Source organism: Dermacentor albipictus, chromosome 6 (assembly GCF_038994185.2).
Source record: "Dermacentor albipictus isolate Rhodes 1998 colony chromosome 6, USDA_Dalb.pri_finalv2, whole genome shotgun sequence".
Taxonomy (NCBI): Eukaryota; Metazoa; Arthropoda; class Arachnida; order Ixodida; family Ixodidae; genus Dermacentor; species Dermacentor albipictus.
The window spans coordinates 106,916,872-106,935,509 of NC_091826.1; the positions used below are offsets into that span (position 1 = coordinate 106,916,872).

Sequence of the window (18,638 nt, forward strand, 5' to 3'; positions counted from 1 at the left end):
CATTCCACTGTCTGAAGGTGGATGACCAGCAAAGCTGTTTAGGATACGACACAGAGGTGACACAGAATTTTGAACATAGGTACAGACTCATTTACCGTGATTTTTATATACATTTGCATGGACGATGGGACCATCACTCCGAGGAGCCAAAGGAAACTAGACACGCGTGATGTTTCGACAGGACCGCCACCATGGGAGGGTGGAAAAAAAGGAAAGGAGACATGCAAGTGCTTGGAACACCGACAGAGACAGGGCGGTGCGAACGTAGACATGGCCGACGCAGGTCAAAGTGTAGTATTTGTTCTTATCAGCTTAATATCCAACAGGGGTTGTAGTTGGACCCAAGATATTAAACTTATTTTTGCAAATTTGCAAAGTGCTTGAAGCCTGCTTCACCTCTGCCGCGGATCGGCCCAGTATTGCACTATCTTCGCGACTGGCTCATGGTTTTTAGTCTAGAGACATTGATCTGCTGGAAACTAGCCATATACAGCTTCACTGTAGTAACAAAGGATTCCAGAGGTCCTCAAGCACATAAAGATTTTCAATTATATATTGTTTGTTACAGAACTATCCAAAATGAAGATTGTGAGTGGAAAGTTGATGAAGAAGACATGGAAAGCCATTTGCTGGAGCTTTAGTGCTTCACCTTACGTGTATGTCACTGCAGAATTCTATCGCAAGTCATCATCAAGCACCTTCACCAAATGTTAGAGATGGGAAGTACACGACACAAATGCACGTGCACATAAACTATCACATGTAAAGGTGCAGGGCACGTATGCAAACAAGGTGATGCACTAACCACTCCAGCAAGGACCTTCATCACTTTTCTACGAACAGTTGTCTTTCTCTTACACAGCTCCATGACAACATCTTTCGTTAATCTGCATTTTAAAATTTTTTCATAATCATAACCTGTCGTCTGTACATGTTCTGTATTTCGTTCCACTCCATTCTGTAAAGCCTTCAGGCCTTGAAGGTACAATAAATAAATATCAAGAGTGTGTCCCAGCTATGAGTCATCATAAGGTGACAACAGCAGCCAATAGAAAACGTCAAGCTGAAGGCAAGTGCTCCAAGATAGGAAGCTTCCCACGGTACACTTCATGTCCTCAGGCCAAAGCACAGAAAAACGTGCGCAGTGCAAAGCAGGAACAATAAAAATGTGGTTATACAGACATATGTCAGCACATGTGTCAAAGACTCTGAGAAACAGGAAGCAAAAACACCAAATAACAACAAGAATCTGGACACTGACAGCGACGACAGTAGGTGAACAAAGAGCGGTGCTTGTAAGAAAGCAGAGCAGCTGGGGCAACTTGCATGAATGATTTCATTTGTGGGTTAACTCAACGGTGGTTAGAAAATATGAACAATTAAGGTCCCTGACAAAGTCAAAGCTTAGTATATGACAGGTTTCACAGTGACCATTAAAAAGTTTCGTTCAATGGCACACCCCTACTTAGCAAGTTGCCCTGTGGTGATTTGCCACAGTTGTGCCCCGTAACTTATTTCAGAAGAATTGATGTCATTGTCTTACCCTTAACTACTGTCATCACTCATCATGTCATGCAAGTGATAATTCACTTAAGTGGCATTCTTTGCTTAACAGCAGGTAAATCTGCACAGGGGTAAACTAGTTAAAACAAGATGTTCCAAGTGTTCCAATGATTATGCCCATTCATAAAAAATGGAGATTCAGAGCTAATGACTCTTGTGTGTGCATTATTGCTTAATAGTACTTTGTGCTATCTGCATGACACCCCATTCTGCATTTCTTGCAGGATTGTTTCATTGACTGTCCTATGCTAACGTTGGATTTCAGTAGCTTCGTTACCGTGAACCTTGGTACTTTTACAGTAAGATACAAATTTTAGGTAAGACGTTAAATCTAAACAACTGAAAAATATAAAAAAGATAAGTATTAGGAAGATGCCTCAGACTGGTGTCACTTTAGAAAGACTGATTATGCTTGCCTTTGCAGAGGAAAACAAGTCATCATTGGCTGGTGAGGCAGTGGTGCCGATAGCAAGCCTTTCGCAGAAAAGGCGATATGCAGTGCCTGCACTTGACAGAGCAAGGCACGTGCAAAGAGACAGCGCTGCGCTCAACAGAATAAAACAGGCATGTGTAGAGAAACTGCTGCAAATGAAAGCAGCCCTACACCTTCTTTTCATTGAATGTCACGTTTGTGCACACAAGGATTTCCACAGGCTTTAAAGGCATGGCTCCTCTCCCAAGTGTATCACCTTCTAAACCCGAGCTCCAGGCCGAGGGGCACTTGTGGCCATGGCGATGAACCAATGGGTGCCCAGAAGCAGTGAGAACAGAGCCCACGACTTTCTATGATTGTAGCAAGTGCTCTACCATGACACCACGTCTGCGGTGATCAACTAGCCGCGATCAATTTCAACATCTAAACCAGAACTAACATCTCTATACATATCTGTAAAGTCTACAAGACCATTTGGATACAAAGACTCTGACTTACACGTTGATGTATGCAAGTGTTGATGATGATGATGTTTGGTGTATAATGGCGCAAGGGCCAGGTGTGGCCAAAGAGCGCCAATATGCAAGTGTTGTAGCCATATGGGGACCATCAGCTAAACAGGAACTAACATCTGCAAGATATGTATAGCCTACAGGACCATTTGAGGATGAAAAGCCTATACTCACATGTTGACGCATGCAGGCGTTGTAGCCGTGTGGAGACCATCGTGCTGCACAGGCAAATATCAGCACTGAAGCCAATTGTTCAGGTTCTGGGATGCACAGGAGACTTATCATAACCATACAGCATCTGCACCAGTGTGTAATGTTCCTCATACCTTTCAATGTTCCTGCAATGTTCTGCCTGCATTCCTGCAATGTGCCTGCATTTGAAGTATCATAGCCTAGATACAGAAGGGACATGTTCCCACTCTTCTCCCCCTTCTGCACATTGTCCAAAGTGCATTCATTCAATACTTCTACTCAACTCGAGAAAGTGTGGATCAGTGGACTGGCACTATTTCTGCAGACTAGCCTTAATGGGTAAACATGGTGAATGGAACAAATCTTGCACCCACACTTGGAACCCTCTGTTTTGCAAGACCGTATTTCTTAATAAGATTGTTTTCTTTTTCATCAAGCATCAGGTTCATGATCTGATAGTGTTTGCTGTCAATGAGCTTGAACTGAATCAGCTAATACTATGCATTTAACATCAATGGCATTTATACAACCACACAACTGTGTCAACTAGCATAGCATAATTGTTATCAGGAAGGAACACATTTAGTATGATGAGTCCCCAAACTGTTGAGTCACTGAAGTCATTTTCAGCAAACTCATGGTAGCTGTAGGAAACATGTTTATGTTAGTTACAGAAAGTGCATCAAAAAATGTAACTGGAGCAAAAGTCAGAAATTGTGCTGTTTATTTATCACCAGGCAATGCAGACAATCACCACCGTTTAGACAATTGTTCACACACAAATGAAACCTTCCAGAAAGGATTAAACTTTTATAGAAAAAACATTCACATGGATCTCTATGCAAAGTAAAAAGCAACAAAAGAGAGAGAGAGAGAGAGAGAAAAAAAAATCGGGACCTCTGCATGACAATAAACAGCTCATCACTGAACACTCTTGCAATAACACGAAGCTGCCAGAAAGAAAACAGAAAAAAAAAGAAAAATACTATGCATAATAATTAGTTATACCCCTCTGTATCATCTACTACATTAATTCTACTGACAAGTAAAGACCAACAAGAATGCCTTATTACAGTACATACTCAAAGTCATGTCTCGGGGAGCTCTTCTCGAACCATAACAGCGTGAAGCCTGGATTTTTTTAGTGACACTGATACTAGATAAGCATCGCAGCAGCCTACATTGAACTTCCAGCCATATGCATGTGTGCAATCGACTTAGTGCCCAGTCAGTTATATAAACCAGCTCTACTTTTACCAAGACCACGTGGTGCAGCTAAGATGAAGCTACCAGCATAACGTTAAGCCCACTTCTATTGCATTTGTACTAAACTTTGCTTGAATAGTGACTCTAAAAAATTCTGAAGTTTCGTATGCCAGAACCATGATCTAACTATAAGGCACACCGTAGTAGAGAACTCCAAATTAATTCTGACCACCGGGGGTTATTTAATATGCATCCAACACATGATAAAACAGCATTTTTGCATTCCACTCCCATTCATATGCAGCTGCCTCAGCCGGGATTGGCCCACAACAAATAAACAGTCCTGGGAAGTGGGGTGAAATGAACAAGTTGACAGGTGTTCATCATTAACTTTTCAATGTGAAAACTGCACTAGCACTAAAGCTGGACCCCCACCATGCAAGCGCTGCTGTGTTGTCATGGTGTTTTGCTTGGTGTGGGCATGATGCAATCATGGTGCACTTGCTGCTCCATCGGGTGCCAGTGATTGTGGAGCGAAGAAAGCTTGGCAATAGACATAATTTCGGAATGTTTCAGAGCAGACAACAACACATCAGTGGCACATCACAGCGACAACACAAGTGGCAGCCTCACTTTCGCAGTGTTCGTAACGGCTTCTACGTTCAAAAAAAAAAAAGAAGTGTTTATAGCTTCTTACAGAGCGATATTAAGTTAGAGCAGCTTGAATATACAAAACAACATCCTCAGCAACAAGCAAGCTTCCTTTCAGTGGCACTAAGTAAAAAAGAACTGCGAAAAGCCACGAGAAAACTGCTAAGTGGAACAAATTGTAATTTTTTTATAAGTTGCTTTTGCAACACGCTTTTAATGCAATTAACATTATTGGAGTCCATGGCCTAATGTGTAGAGCACCAGGCTGCCTTGCTAAGGGGACCGTGTTCGAAACCAACTGCTGGGCCAACACGGGTCACTGAGCATGTGACCATGGGTAGGTGCTGCCCTTCAATGACAAGAAAAATCCTTTAAATTTTCTCTGGTGCTGCGCGAAATGTAACCCACATCACATATATTGAGACAATCTTGTCTGACCATTTATTCACACATGCGCTACGCGTTTACTTCACATTGATGTCCATACATAGCACAGTTTATCCAAAAGGAAGATAGGGAGAAGCACACAGCTGCATGCATGTCTCGGGCATGAAGCATTTCAGCGGCGGCAGTATAGTGTATTTGCTACATTGCTTCACTGCTAATCGCATTACCATTCAGATTTGTCAAGAGATGGGTTCTGGAGGAATTTCTTCACTTTATTATTGCTTCTCCCCTCAGAAGAGAACTAAGAGGGCACTGATGCTAAAAGAGGCTCAAGGTGAAATTCTTTGCATTACGAATAGCTTTTTGGGAAAGAAATTGTTCTCACCATTGAATATATGTTTTAGGCATGCACTCATGAAAAGTGAAAAGCTCGAGACCCAGGAAAAGGGGCAGGAGGCGCTGCAACAAATGGATTCCATCATTAGTATGGTCAGAAGGCCTAGTATAAAATTTCGGGAACACACAGAGTAAATAACAGTCATAAAACGTCTTGATACAGTGTCTGACAAATAATGCAGCTGTCCTCCAACAACTTTTCACAGACATCAACATACATTGTCTACAGTACACAGTGGACTCTCTTTAAACAGAACCTCAAAGGACCAGGGAAATTGGTTCCGTTTATCACAAGTTCCATTTACTGAGAGACAAAGTGGAATACAATTGCATGAATACAAAACCAACCAATCATGAGGATGGTGTTTCATTTAAGAGGCAGCTTTGTTTAAGCGATTTCCGTTAATCACAATTCCACTGTAGTTCACTCTGTGAGGGAATGCCTAACTTGTAATAAAGCAGACACAACACCAACAATTTTCTACTTTACTGGAAGAGAGCATCCTGTACGAAGCATATGTCAGGCATCTATAAATACAAAGTCTGCAGGCCTCCATATGGTATCTTGCCTGCAATCAATTACATTGTGCTAATCTGGCGTTCCCACTTAGAGTGTCCCATTACTGTACATTGTACATAGCCTAAAAAAGAAAAAACAACAGACAGCAGCTGATGGCTTTGTTAAAGAAAAATTTCAATAAATTGTGGTTGCCATGCTTGACCTGCATGTTAACGCAACCACCCTGTTAACATGTGGCAGATGAACTTTCTTCTAAGATTCCAATAGAAAAGAAAAAAGTATGATGATTTGATTGAAGAACTGACACTTTTGAGATGTCGTGAGAAAGGAACTTCACAGTGCAGGAGTGTATGAATCTCAACAAGCAAACTAAGCTGAACCAAATCAATGCCACCAAAGTGTGGGCATGAAGCCTCTGTATTGTAGTGAAGTAATACATCTTTACTCTGAAAGGGGCTGAAACACTTTTCCAAGTAATCATGGGAAAGCCTTACTATTAAAGCAGTCCGGTTTATGAAACTCGTGCCAAAAAACTTTATTCGAATCATTTAAATGGAGTTAGAAGCAGTTATCGCACGGATGAGTAGCTTTCTCTCTCTTTTCTCTCTACACAGCTGTCATGTGTAGACTGGCAATGCAAAGACAAAATGCCTTTTCTGTCTTTTGGAGATTCGCAGACATACATATTTTTCATTTATTTACCCCAAGTTAGCAATAACACTCCTGAGAATGTTCTCATGATCACGAAGTCAGCCAACAGTTCTTAAAGGGCCCCTCACCAGGTCTGGCCATTTCGAGCTGACAAGCGCTGAGCGTACATTGCGTGACAACGATCGTGTCTGGAAAGTATTACATCACTGCGTGCCGAGGAAAGATCTGAAATTTCAAATCGAATGCCGTTTTCCTTTCTCCTCGCGGCCACCGTGCTCCAAGCCGGAGGATAACATACATGTGCTAGTATGCCTATGTACATGTGTTTGCACTGTGACGTCGCTCGTGGTGACACGTGACTTCGATAATTATTCAAGGCACCATCTGTTATTTGTGTGATCTGTTGCTTGAACCGACGAATTGAAGTTTAGAGAAATAAGAACATACACAAACGGAATAACTGCATGCTTTCTGTTTTACTTCAAACCGAAGCAAGAGAGATGTACTTCCGCTTCAGTTGCTTGTTCGCACGGTCATGCCGTCATGTGTGCAGGTACCGAAACTGCGCCATTTTCTACCACGTTCCAGCGCGTGAAAATGCTCTGTGATCCGCTTCTTTCTGCCACAGTATTCATGTAGCACTGAATTACACTGCTAGTCATGTGTCCTTGTGCACAGTGCGCAAAATTGTGCGCTGCGCAAAACCAGACAGTCGCAACAGCCCGTGCGCAGTGCCGAAAAAAAAAACAGTGAAAAGAAAAAAAAATGAAAGTGGGGCCTGTGACGTATGTGTCACGCGATCCTCGAGGTTCAGTATGGGAGAACGCAAGGAAGGAATTGCGCTAGCGGAGACTAGACTGGGCGAGTGGAGAGAGTGTTTCGCTCTGCAGAGTAGCTAACCGCCTGAAACCATGGGTTTGGGGCACTGAAATATTTCTATCTCGACTATTAATGAGCCAATTTGAAACATTTTTGTGGCAGAACGCTCCCTAGAGGAAACGTAACAACTTCCAGTGTATAAATAAAATTTGCTATGGGGCCTGGTGAGGGACCCTTTAAGGGGCTTCAGTGCTTGCGATGACGACATTGTGAAGGCAAGAGCTAGAAATTTCTGACTGTTTTTGACACAAGATAATAAATTCACTGCTGCATGCAGTGCAGTAATGTTTGGCTCACATGTTTACGGAAGCCTCTTCTACATATCGACATTGTTTTCTTACTATATTAAAGATGTCTTTCAGGGCCCCTTTAAGAGAAACCCAAGAGATTACCAAAATGCCCCCAACTTTACACACACACACACACGCACACACGCACGCACATGCACACACACACACACACGCACACACGCACGCACATGCACACACACACACACACACACACACAAACTATAAATAAACTCTCTAAAATAGACTTGCTTGAAAGCTAGACTATACCGTCATGAACGTCTTACCTTCATGTTTTCAAAACACCTGTCTCTACATTTTTAGTCTCTCATAAAGTAATAAACATAACAACTAAGCAACGCCTTTGGCAAAAACAAAAGAGGAAGAACCTTATCAGTAAAATGACTGTGGTGCCATCTAGTGGCAAAGAATGATACTGCTACACCAATACTATGGCAGCAAAGTTTCCTATATTATTATATAGAAGGAAATTTGACACCACCAGCTATGCAAATTTCCTAATGGATAGATAGTGCCTCCATGGGAATACTGGAATATGGGTGTTTCAGTTTGCCTTGAATATGGCATGGCTTGAAACATGGTTATGGCTGCTCAAATAAGTACAGTTAAACCTCAATATAACGAAGAAGGTAAAATCTACAATTTGCTTGTTATATCAAAATTTCTTTCTATTGAAATTCAACCTTTCATGCAAATAAGTACAGTCGACGATCGATTTTCCTTGCACGGAAGGGAGCTGCACAACTTTCCAAATTATCGAGCAATTGAAAAAAGCAAGTTAGAATGAGAAAACAATTCATTTTGATGAATTTGGGAGTCGGCGACGAATGATACAGTTTCATGCCATGTCGACGATATCTTCACATTGGCAGTACAAATTAAAGTGCCCCTCAACAGGTCTGGCCATTTTGAGCTGACAAGCACACTGCATACAATGCGTGCTAACGATCGTGTCTGCTAAGCATTACATCGCTATGCGACAAGCAAAGAGCTGAAATTTCAAACTGAAAGCCATTTGCCCCTCTCCTCATGGGCGACATGCTCCAAGCCGGGGGGTGACATATACAGTGGCGCAGTTAGGTCGTCTGGCACCCGGGGCCCTTAGCTCTTCTGTCACCTCCCCCCCCCCCCCCGGGTGTAGTTGAGGAAGGCGAGAATATCGAAAATTTTCGGGTGTCTCCAGACGTATATTACACCCCCCCCCCCTACTGGCCCCCTGCACCCCCCCCCCCCCCGTTGCTACGCCACTGGACTTATATATGTGCTCTTGTGTCTATGTACATGCTCGCACTGTGACATCACTCGTGGTGACACGTGACATTGAGAATAATTCAAGGCAACATCTGTTTTTTGTGCAATCTGTTGGTTCATTGAGGAATTATTGTTTAGGTATAATAAAACACACAAACCGAATGTCTGCGTGTTCTTGTTTTGCTAGACTGCAGCAAGAGAGATGTACTTTTGTTTCGTCTGCTCATTCCCATGTAGTGCATATGCGTGCACGGACACCGAAATTATGTCATTTTCTACTGTGTTCCAGCGCGGGATCATGCTCTGTGATCTGCTTGTGTATGCCTCAGTATTTGTGTAGCACTGACTTATGCTGCTAGTCAGGTGTCCTTGTGCACAGTGCAAAAAATCATGCGCTGAGTGAAACGATACAATTGCAACAGCTCACACATGACACCATCAGCGGAAGCACACTGCGCTGCAAAAAAGCGAGGAGAAAAAGAAAATGAAGGCAGGGCCCGCGACGTATACGTCACGCAATCCTTGAGGTCCGGTATGAGAGAATGCAGGGAAGGAATTTCAGTTCCGGAGGCTAGATGGGGCAAGTGGATAGAGTGTCTCTCTTGGCAGTGACACTCACCTCCTGAAATCATGGGCTTGTGGCACTGAAATATTTTGATCTCAGCTATTTATGAACTGACTTGAAAAATGTTTGCGGAAGAGCGCTCGCTAGAGGACACATAACAACTCCCAGCATATACCCGATATTTGCTATGTGGCCTGGTGAGGGACCCTTTAAGGGGGCCCTGAACCACTCTTTGGGCTTGGTGAAATAACACAGCCCGCAGGTTGCATACGCTGCTGTGAACATCTCAGCGAAATTTTGCTGTCGTACACGGTGTGTGGAGCTCGCGAGCGGATCGCGAAGTCACCTTTCTCTCAAATGCTCTCTTTTCAACAGAAGACCCTGTCCTCACTCTCTTCTGGACACTTTATTTTGTCATCGGATGCTTTATTTTATCATTGCCTTAGACAGCCGCTATTGGCTGATAGCTAAAATCAAGCAGAAGTTGGCTACAAGGCGTAGATATCGCGGCCACCGCGGGGTGCCGCCACGAATCCACTGGCTAAGTGCACTGTGGCTTGCTGAGGACAACTTTGTTTGGCTTACGTTTAGCATGTCACAAGTCCAAAAGGTGGAATTTGTGGTGTCTATGTTAACATCCAAAATTAAATTTTAACTGCGCAACATGGTGACATTTAGAAGGCAGAGAATTGTAGGCATGCCCCACTGCACCGTAGCCTTCGCAGTGCAAGGCATTGAAGAAGGAACGGGAGCACAGCGGAGGCTGTGTTTGATTGCCAATAATTACGTTTCTTCTGACCACACTGAAGTATTCATTGTGGCAAAGTATTTCTGAAATAGCCTATTTTCAATTCAAATGTCTTTCTCCACTTCGATAAAAAGTCATTCAGAGCCCCTTTAGGTGAAGCCAGCCACACTTTCGCATGCACTCCGCCCCCGTGGTTGATAGAATCGCTCACACTGGGACAACGCTATTAGAAAAGCGCTGGAAGCATGGAGTGAATGCTTCATCTGCCTCTTGCTCCAACGAGTCACCGAAACTTGAGAATATGCAACCTCCAATACTAAACATGCGAGAAGACTCTTTCCACACATGGCAGATTACCTCTAAAGCATCATGTGCGGCTGCGTATGTGTTCAGCCATGCTTGCAGCCATGTGCAGCCGCGGCCGAGATGCAAGCCAGAAATCCACTTTGACGGTCGCTCTTAACACACTGCGTGCAATTTGAGAGGTGCATTTGCAAAGCAGCCGCTTGTAATTCAATCATTTGCCCATCTATGTCCGCAGAAGTTTCCATTTATTGTTTCTGCATTCGTTTACGGCGGAAGCGAAATTCCGTTATATTGAAATTGCATACACTTCAAGGACACTTCATTACATTGAGATTCTAAATACATGACGTTCTATGGAGAAGAGGTTATGAAAAGTTAAATACTTTGTTATATCGAGAATTTCATTACTGTATATTGAAACTCGTTACATCAAGGTTTAACTGTAATTCTTAGACCAAGATCCTTTTCTTAATCTATGTTAACCCTTAATACATTGCTCATTAATGTTTATGAATAGTGCAAAATCGCCTGAAGAATATTGTTACGTCCAAGCGTGTCAAAGGGACGCGGGGATCAAGAAGCTACTGTGTACGTGACGGGCTCCTGTACAAAAGGAACTACTCAAGCACGGGTGCACGCTTCCTTCTAGTGGTGCCGGAGCGTCTCCAGCCAGCAATCCTTCAGGCTATGCACGATGACCCTACCTCCGGGCACTTAGGCACTGTGCGCACACTTTATCGCATTCAAGAACGCTTTTACTGGCCCCGGATGCGACATTCGGTTGAGTTTTATGTCGCCAGCTGCATACAGTGCCAACGTCGGAAACGCCCAACCACTGCCCCATCTGGTCTCCTTCAACCTGTGCCGCCTTCCAGCTCACCCTTTCGGCAAATTGGAATTGATCTGTTAGACCCTTTTCCAAAGTCATCTAAGGGGAACCGCTGGATAATTGTCTGCGCCGACTATTTCACATGCTATTGCGAGACAGCGGCTATACCATCAGCAACTGCCACCGAAGTGTCGCTTTTCTTACTTCACGCTATTGTTCTACGACATGGACCGCCTGGCGTTATCATAAGCGACCGGGGACGTCAATTCACGGCGGATATAGTCGAAGAGCTTGTGCGTTTGTGTAACTCGCACCTCAGGCACTCGACGCCGTATCATCCGCAAACGAACGGCCTCACTGAGCGCACTAATCGAACGATCACAAATATGCTTTCCATGTATGTTGCGTCCGATCACAAGAATTGGGATGAAGTTCTACCGTTTATTACTTACGCATACAACACCGCCAAGCACGAGACAACCGGCTACAGCCCCTTCTTCCTTCTATATGCTCGGCCGCCCCGGTATACGCTCGACACTATCCTCCCTTTTTACCACCACGACAATCCTACGGTCGCCGATACGCTGTGCCTCGCTGAAGAGGCTCGGAGACTTGCGCGTCTTCGGACTTTGGCATCACAAGAAAACTCCAAAGCCCGCTACGACGCACGACATCGGCCTGTTACATATAACCCTGGTGATCTCGTTTGGCTTTGGACTCCCACAAGGAAGCGCGGTTTGTGTCAAAAGCTGCTGGCAAACTATGATGGACCGTATGTTGTCATCGACAAAGTCAGCGAAGTGAACTATACTTTCGCGCCTCACGAACACTGGTAGACGTTCTGCTAGGACACAAGTCGTGCATGTCGCACGGTTGAAATCATGTACGCCACGACAAGCTAGTTGACTCGCCCAGGGGGCTTTGTCTGTGAGGGGAGGTATGTTACGTCCAAGCGCGTCAAAGGGACGCGGGGATCAAGAAGAGAAGGGAAGAGAACAAAGACTGTGCAGCGGCCATTCCTGTTCTTCGTAGCCTGCCGTTCCTGCTCTCGCACGCCTCGATAAACCCCTTTTCCCCGTGCTTGTAACAATATATATATCTATATATATATATATATATATATAGCACACACACAACTAAAGCTGACACACAGTGAGCACCCCTTGTTTGTCATGTTTCCTCCAACTATAGCGACTGCCTGGTAATGTTTACGTTTAATATAATTGTACGACCCAGCACGAGCAATCTCAATTCAATAAAAAACATTCGCCCACAAAATTGTGCAGATCCCACACACTGTGTGAATAAACATTATGCAATGCATTTCACAGACAGCTGGCTGCGTAGCATTGTTTAAGGTTCCGCAAAGCGTAACCAGTTTGACTTATGTGGTTGTGTAAATCCAGTATTTGTGTGTGCGATGCAAGTACAGTGAACTAGAATTATGGCGAGAATGCATGTGTGTGATAACAGCAGCAAGACGACGACGACGGTAACAATGATTGCACGATTTCATTGAACGGTCAAATTGATGCGACCGATCGGCACGAAGATGCGAATTTCTGGGTTATGGTTGGCTCCTTTGAGCAAGCTCCAGGAGGGAGTCAATAGGGTCTTGCTTTGGGTAACTTTGAGCATGCCGGGCATACGAAAGATGGTGCGAAGTAACGTTTACCTGTTTCGTTCCGCACCACTTCCACGGCACCGTGGCACCACCTCTCTCCAGTGATACGGGCGCAGCATGGAGAAAAAAGGTGTGCTGACGGAGAGAGTAGTTTGCTTTCGCAGCGCAAATAAGCACCCGGTAAAAAACTAGAGGTAGGGACATTCTTTGATCTTGTTGCCTGAGCCAGCGAGCGAGGGCAGGTGAGGAGTTTTGGGGCTTATCAGCATCTTCCTGTTGGTGGAGTTGGATCGCATGGTTGCGCTCGTGCTGTTTTTATAAAAACAAGCATGCGAGCATCTCTGCGCTGCCAGCGGTGCCTTTCATTTCCTTGGCATTTTGTTCTCACTTGCGCTGGCGCCATGATGGTTCGCTCTTGATCGTGGATTCATCTATTGTGATGATCAGCGTGCTCAAAAAAGATCAAAAAGAACAAACAAAAAGCAAGCAGTGAGGCGAGGCCAGGAGAGAAGGAATGTCGCTACCTTTAGTTTATTCAAGGGGTCTAGACACGAAAGGCGCTGAGTGCCGCCGTGAGTGTGCATCTGCTCTTCGCTGATTACACACGGGTGCAGCATGGAAGAAAAGGGTGTGCAGGCAGCGCAATGACATAGCTGGCGACAAAGAGGATTTTTCGCTTGCCCAGTTCAAAATGCTTCACGCAGCGCGGAAAGTGTCGAGAGCTACTGTGAGTTGCACATACGTGCCTTGACAGTTCACTGGACGAGGAGCAGCTTATTGGTCTGGTTCGAGTAAATCAGCTTAAAATGTATGTGCTTGGGTCAGGACAGTGAGAAATTTCGAACAAAGTGATGATCGGAGTAAAGTGGTTTCGTAATAAAGACGGCTTATTGTACCTCTTGTTTGAAAAGATTCCTATGGAGATGCCCTTTCATACCAGACACACCCCTAAAGGATTGGGTGATTGGTCGAATCGCCTTCACAATAATCAGCTAGATCTTTACCCGCGATCAATTTTTTTAAACTGTATTTTAGTGCTTGAGTTCATGCGAGCAAAATCAGGCAAGTGTTGGCACCCACACTGCCGCATGCTTTGTTTAACAACAAAAAAGGAGAATGACAGATTGAGCTACAATATTCCAACTACATGAAGGCAACAGATAATGAATATCAGGAAAATGTCAAAGTTTAATTTAAATAATAAGAAAACAGGAATGAAAGTGGATGGAAAGACAACTTGCCATCAGTGGGAAGCAATCCTATGTCTCTCGCATTACACATGTGATGCTCTACCAATTGAGCTACGGAAATTGCTGTCTTCCAGTACACTGTTCTCGATCATAAAATGCATATAAGACAGTGCCTGGATGTTTCCCAAAGCAAATGTTGTTCATGCCCACTGCACAAGACAAATGGACAATACCCTCAATGCAGTTGGACTTACGACTGTGTCAACGTGAGATTTATATGCTAGACCCATGTCCACTCAAGCAAAGTGCCACTGATATGATATCAAAGAAAAATGTCTCAAGGTTTCACAGTTTGGTTTTAATTCAATTTAGGTACAAAAGAAGTGTCATTACCATATGTACATAAACTGTACGAAAATTCACGAATAAGTTTATTCAATTATTTACTTCAAATTATTCCAGTTACTCTAGTAAAAGTTTTTCATCAATGCCCTGCCCTGCAACTCACAAATGTCATAAACAGCGCTGCATGACTCTTTTAATGGGGCCTTAAACCACCCCTCTGTAAAACATACATTCTGCAGATAGCATAGCATGCTGTGAACATCTCAGAGAAATTTTGCAGTTTTTAGTGCAAAGTAAAGTTCCCAAATGAAGCACGAAGTTACCTCCTTCTCAAACACTCTTTTTTCAAATGCAAGCCTTCTCACCCGTATTGAAGCTGCCGGAAACTTGCATGTAGTCGTGTCATTGTTGTCACGCAGGAATGACACTTTTCCCACACTGCTTATTGGTGTCATAGCCATTGGACCTTGTTAATTGCGATTCGTCTTGAAAACCAAACTAGCCTCCAATGACACAAGCCTTAAGCCCCAGACCACACGTAATTACCCTGCTGTACCTCGTGAGAAAGGGTGGTTAGCATCTACAAGGGTCGCACACCAGGGTGTGCTCACACCTGACTACTCCTGGCAAGACGTGTTTTGTATTGAGCAATCAACAGTCCTTCAATATGTACAATCTGGATTTCCCTACTATCTGTGCAAGGCAAAGTCCGTCTGCACCACATAGCATGGCCAGACTGGAGTACATAAGCACGAGCGGGCACTCCACCCCTGCCATGCACCACAGTTGCATGTAGAGACAGTGCCTGCATCTGCTACATAGTGTAAATATCTCGGCCACTGCGGGGTGCCCTGAGAAGCCCTCTCAACCTAACTTTGTAAGCGGGGCGCCACTACTGGCACCACCCCACTCCTTCAATATGGATGAGGCTGAAGGGGAATGAAGACGATGAATATCGCACTCAAAGTATCTGCGCTCATACTAAGTCTTTTCAAAAAAATTATTTTGTTAATATATTCCAGGGAGGCACCACACTTATTCCAAGGTGGCTAAACAACGTCAGACTCTTCAGTGTGCCTTGAATAGACTGGACGATAGGCCATTCATAGAAGCAAAGATCTTGGGAGCCTGGCCTCACAGTTCATTAGCCCAGAAAGCAATTCGAGCGCTTCTTCCCTACCTGAAGGCAACAAGCTTGAGTGCCCGACTGTAGACATCCTGCACCTAACTTGGGGCCTGTGAAAGTGCTATATAGACTCATGTTTTCTCTCTCTCTTTCTTTCACTCCCCCATCCCCCTCCCCACATGTAGGGTAGGAAACTAGACTCAGTCTGGTTAACCTCCCTGCCTTTTCTTCTTCCCTTCTTTCTCTCTCTCTCTCTCAAGGTGTTTTTGAGGCGTGAATGAAAAGTGGCTCAGGGCTCCTTTAATGGATAAAATGGTAAAATGAAAGAATATAATTACAAAGTAAAGGTTAAAGGTACACACAATTTCACCCTCAAGCGCAGCTTCACTTGAAATGTGCTTTGCACTGCCAAGAAACAGCCCCCAAAGTCAAAATTTCTGCATACATGTACTGAACAGTGCCCTGGAACCAAACAGCATAAAAAATTAAAGCAGCAGTGAAAGAAATGGCAACAGAAAATACAGAGCGAAATTATGTTTGAAGCTCGGCTTCATGTCAACAATGAAAACATTGCAGTATACCGTTATCTGTATGGTCTATATAATTTTTCCTTCTTTTCCAAGAACTGTAACTCCGAGCGCAAGCTATGTACAGGTCATACGCTTTCAAATACAGTGCAGAAGTAGCACAAAGATAGGAAATGCAACCATTCCAGGAATGGAAATTCTACAGCTAATTATCACACATGCCGCATTAAAAGCTGCCTCCATCAAGAGCCTAAAACTTGCCTGGCCAGAGCACACCTCGCATCGTTTTGCAAGGTTCCAAAGGTAATGCACTGCTAGACTCGCCTCACTAGATAACGTTCTAGCGTTAAACGTTGCCAGGTTCATATTCCAGGTAATGCATGTCTAATTACACTAAATCGATGGAAATCTAAGGAAAAATTTCATGAGAACAAACATTTAGCTAACTTAACAAATTCTGCAGACTGAGGTTCTACACTGCTACAAAAAGGTTACAGATGATAAAGGGTGGTCAACTCCATGACGCTGCTTCAATCCTTGGTGTTACAACTGATATGCAGATCTCTGTTCATTAACCAAAGCATGGTCTGCACACATGCACAGGGTCCTCTACTCTTAATGCAAACACCTCAGAATTATTCAGTTTGATAAAGCTTCAGCATTATCATTATTTGAGTAAAAAAGCAGCACACATATAATACATTAGGCAAACATGTATTAATGAAACATTTGTCGTCTGGTCTTCCTTACAAATATAGGCTGCTAAGAGCATTTCTAGCTACACCATTGCTGTATGTGTCACTTCTGGTTTAAATGTCACTTTGACTATTTCTAGTTATCTTTCACTTGAGGGCTGGCTGACAGGCCTGGGACCACACCAGGCCTGCCTTAAGTCCCGACTTCTTGGCAATGGTTGTCCAAAATAAATCGAAACAACTTGAAATTGAAAACTAACAACAGCATTTCTTTTAAGAGTAAACCACCCTGTACAATGACTGCTCTTCAACAAACCCTTAGTATTCCAAAAGGGCATCATGTGATGCGAGAGAATGTTACAGTTGAGGTAAGCACAAAACGTCTCTCCCACGTAGTTTGATTTCAAAGCACACCAACAGCAAAATACCGAGAGTTCTGTTCCTACAACAAATGTTTTCGAGGCAGCCTCTCTCACCAATGCTTCTCGCTTCGCACTTGCGTTGGTAACTTGATCTTGGAACGGCATGTATAAAGCATCTCTGACACAAATGACTCCTCCGACGAGCAGTTCAGAAGTTGCGGAAGGCGAGTGCACAAACGAGACATTCACCGAAACTGCCACAGCCAAACTAACAGTTCACCTGGCCAGACTATCCTTCCTAGTCGCTCTCTGGCTTGCTTGAAGTGCTGGTCCCCGAACGGCCACCTGTAAAAATTTTAGGGCACTCAGAGAATTTCCGCACATTTGGCCTTCACATGAGAGATATGAGAAGCATTAAAAGGGGCACTAGAGACAGAAAACAAGTCAATCTCCATTAGCAAATATAGATTACAGTTGTGACTGTGATGCTTTAACATTATGAGATCCTACCATTTTGTTATTATCTGCTGACATCCGTTTCACCTTTCCTATCTCAGTCATCAGTGAGTTATACGACATTATGATATATTACACTGCTGCTGTCTATGAGTCTACAACATCAGCTACAGTCCAACTAAAACACAACAGAAGGACTGCTTTTTGTTTGTAGCTCCTAAACATAACACTTTAACACCACAATCACTACATAACATATCATGCAGCTATCCCAGTTGCACAGACTGCACACTGACCATAACTATCACTATTTAACTATGCAATACATACATACGTATCTCTATGCTAATCACAGCTATTACTTTTGCACAACCAGCTACAGACTTGCAAACCTCAGAATTAAAAAGATGCTACAGCTGAAACAAAAAGATTTTAAAGAATTGATGAAGCACACTAAAACTTGTACGATTATGAACATGTTCGTTATTAAAGATTCGCAGTTATACTGTTATGTGCCAAAGGAAAATAAGAATTTTTGTGAAGTTTATTCATAAATGCCCGCAACCATGATACATTAGCTGTTGAAGTTGGTGAAGCAGCTGCAGACAAGTCAAAATAATTGATTGCTTTGAAAGCTCATTCAGCAACTGTATTGAATCTTTTGAAATGAGTTTTGCTCTGAACTAAGTTTGAATAACAAATTCTAAAATATCAAAAAGCGTAAACAAGCTCTAAAGATAGGGCACATTGCAATAAATAGTAAAAGTTGGCATATGCACAGCTAAACTCAACATCTGATTTTTCAGATTCTCAGGGGCCGTGAAAACATCTGAAAAATCAGACAGCCCCTCCCCCCCCTCCCCCCCCAAAAAAACTTATGCATGCCTTTTAGTGCCCTTTTAGTGCACTGAGAAGC

At 43.5% G+C, this 18,638-nt stretch overlaps 1 protein-coding gene and 1 pseudogene across 9 annotated transcripts in view; one reads left to right on the top strand and one right to left on the bottom strand.

The window, feature by feature from the left end:
- Positions 1–18,638, bottom strand: part of LOC135904986 (zinc finger protein 90-like) — a 95,090-nt gene that overhangs the window by 13,400 nt on the left and 63,052 nt on the right. For 6 of the 9 annotated variants that reach the window (XR_011515366.1, XR_011515367.1, XR_011515365.1 and 3 more), the window contains exons 7-9: positions 17,547–17,611; positions 5,330–5,403; positions 2,683–2,726 (exon numbers count right to left, since the gene is read on the bottom strand). Coding sequence is in view for 2 of the 9 variants with exons in the window: in XM_065435984.2 (XP_065292056.2) it covers positions 17,565–17,611 (47 nt within the window). In the remaining 7 variants the exon portion in view is untranslated. Of the gene's footprint in view, positions 1–2,682; positions 2,727–3,407; positions 5,404–15,960; positions 17,612–18,638 lie in introns of those variants that run through there. The other 3 variants (XR_010565279.2, XM_065435984.2, XM_065435983.2) reach the window with 3 other exon arrangements.
- LOC135905053 (U2 spliceosomal RNA) lies at positions 271–450 on the top strand (annotated as a pseudogene).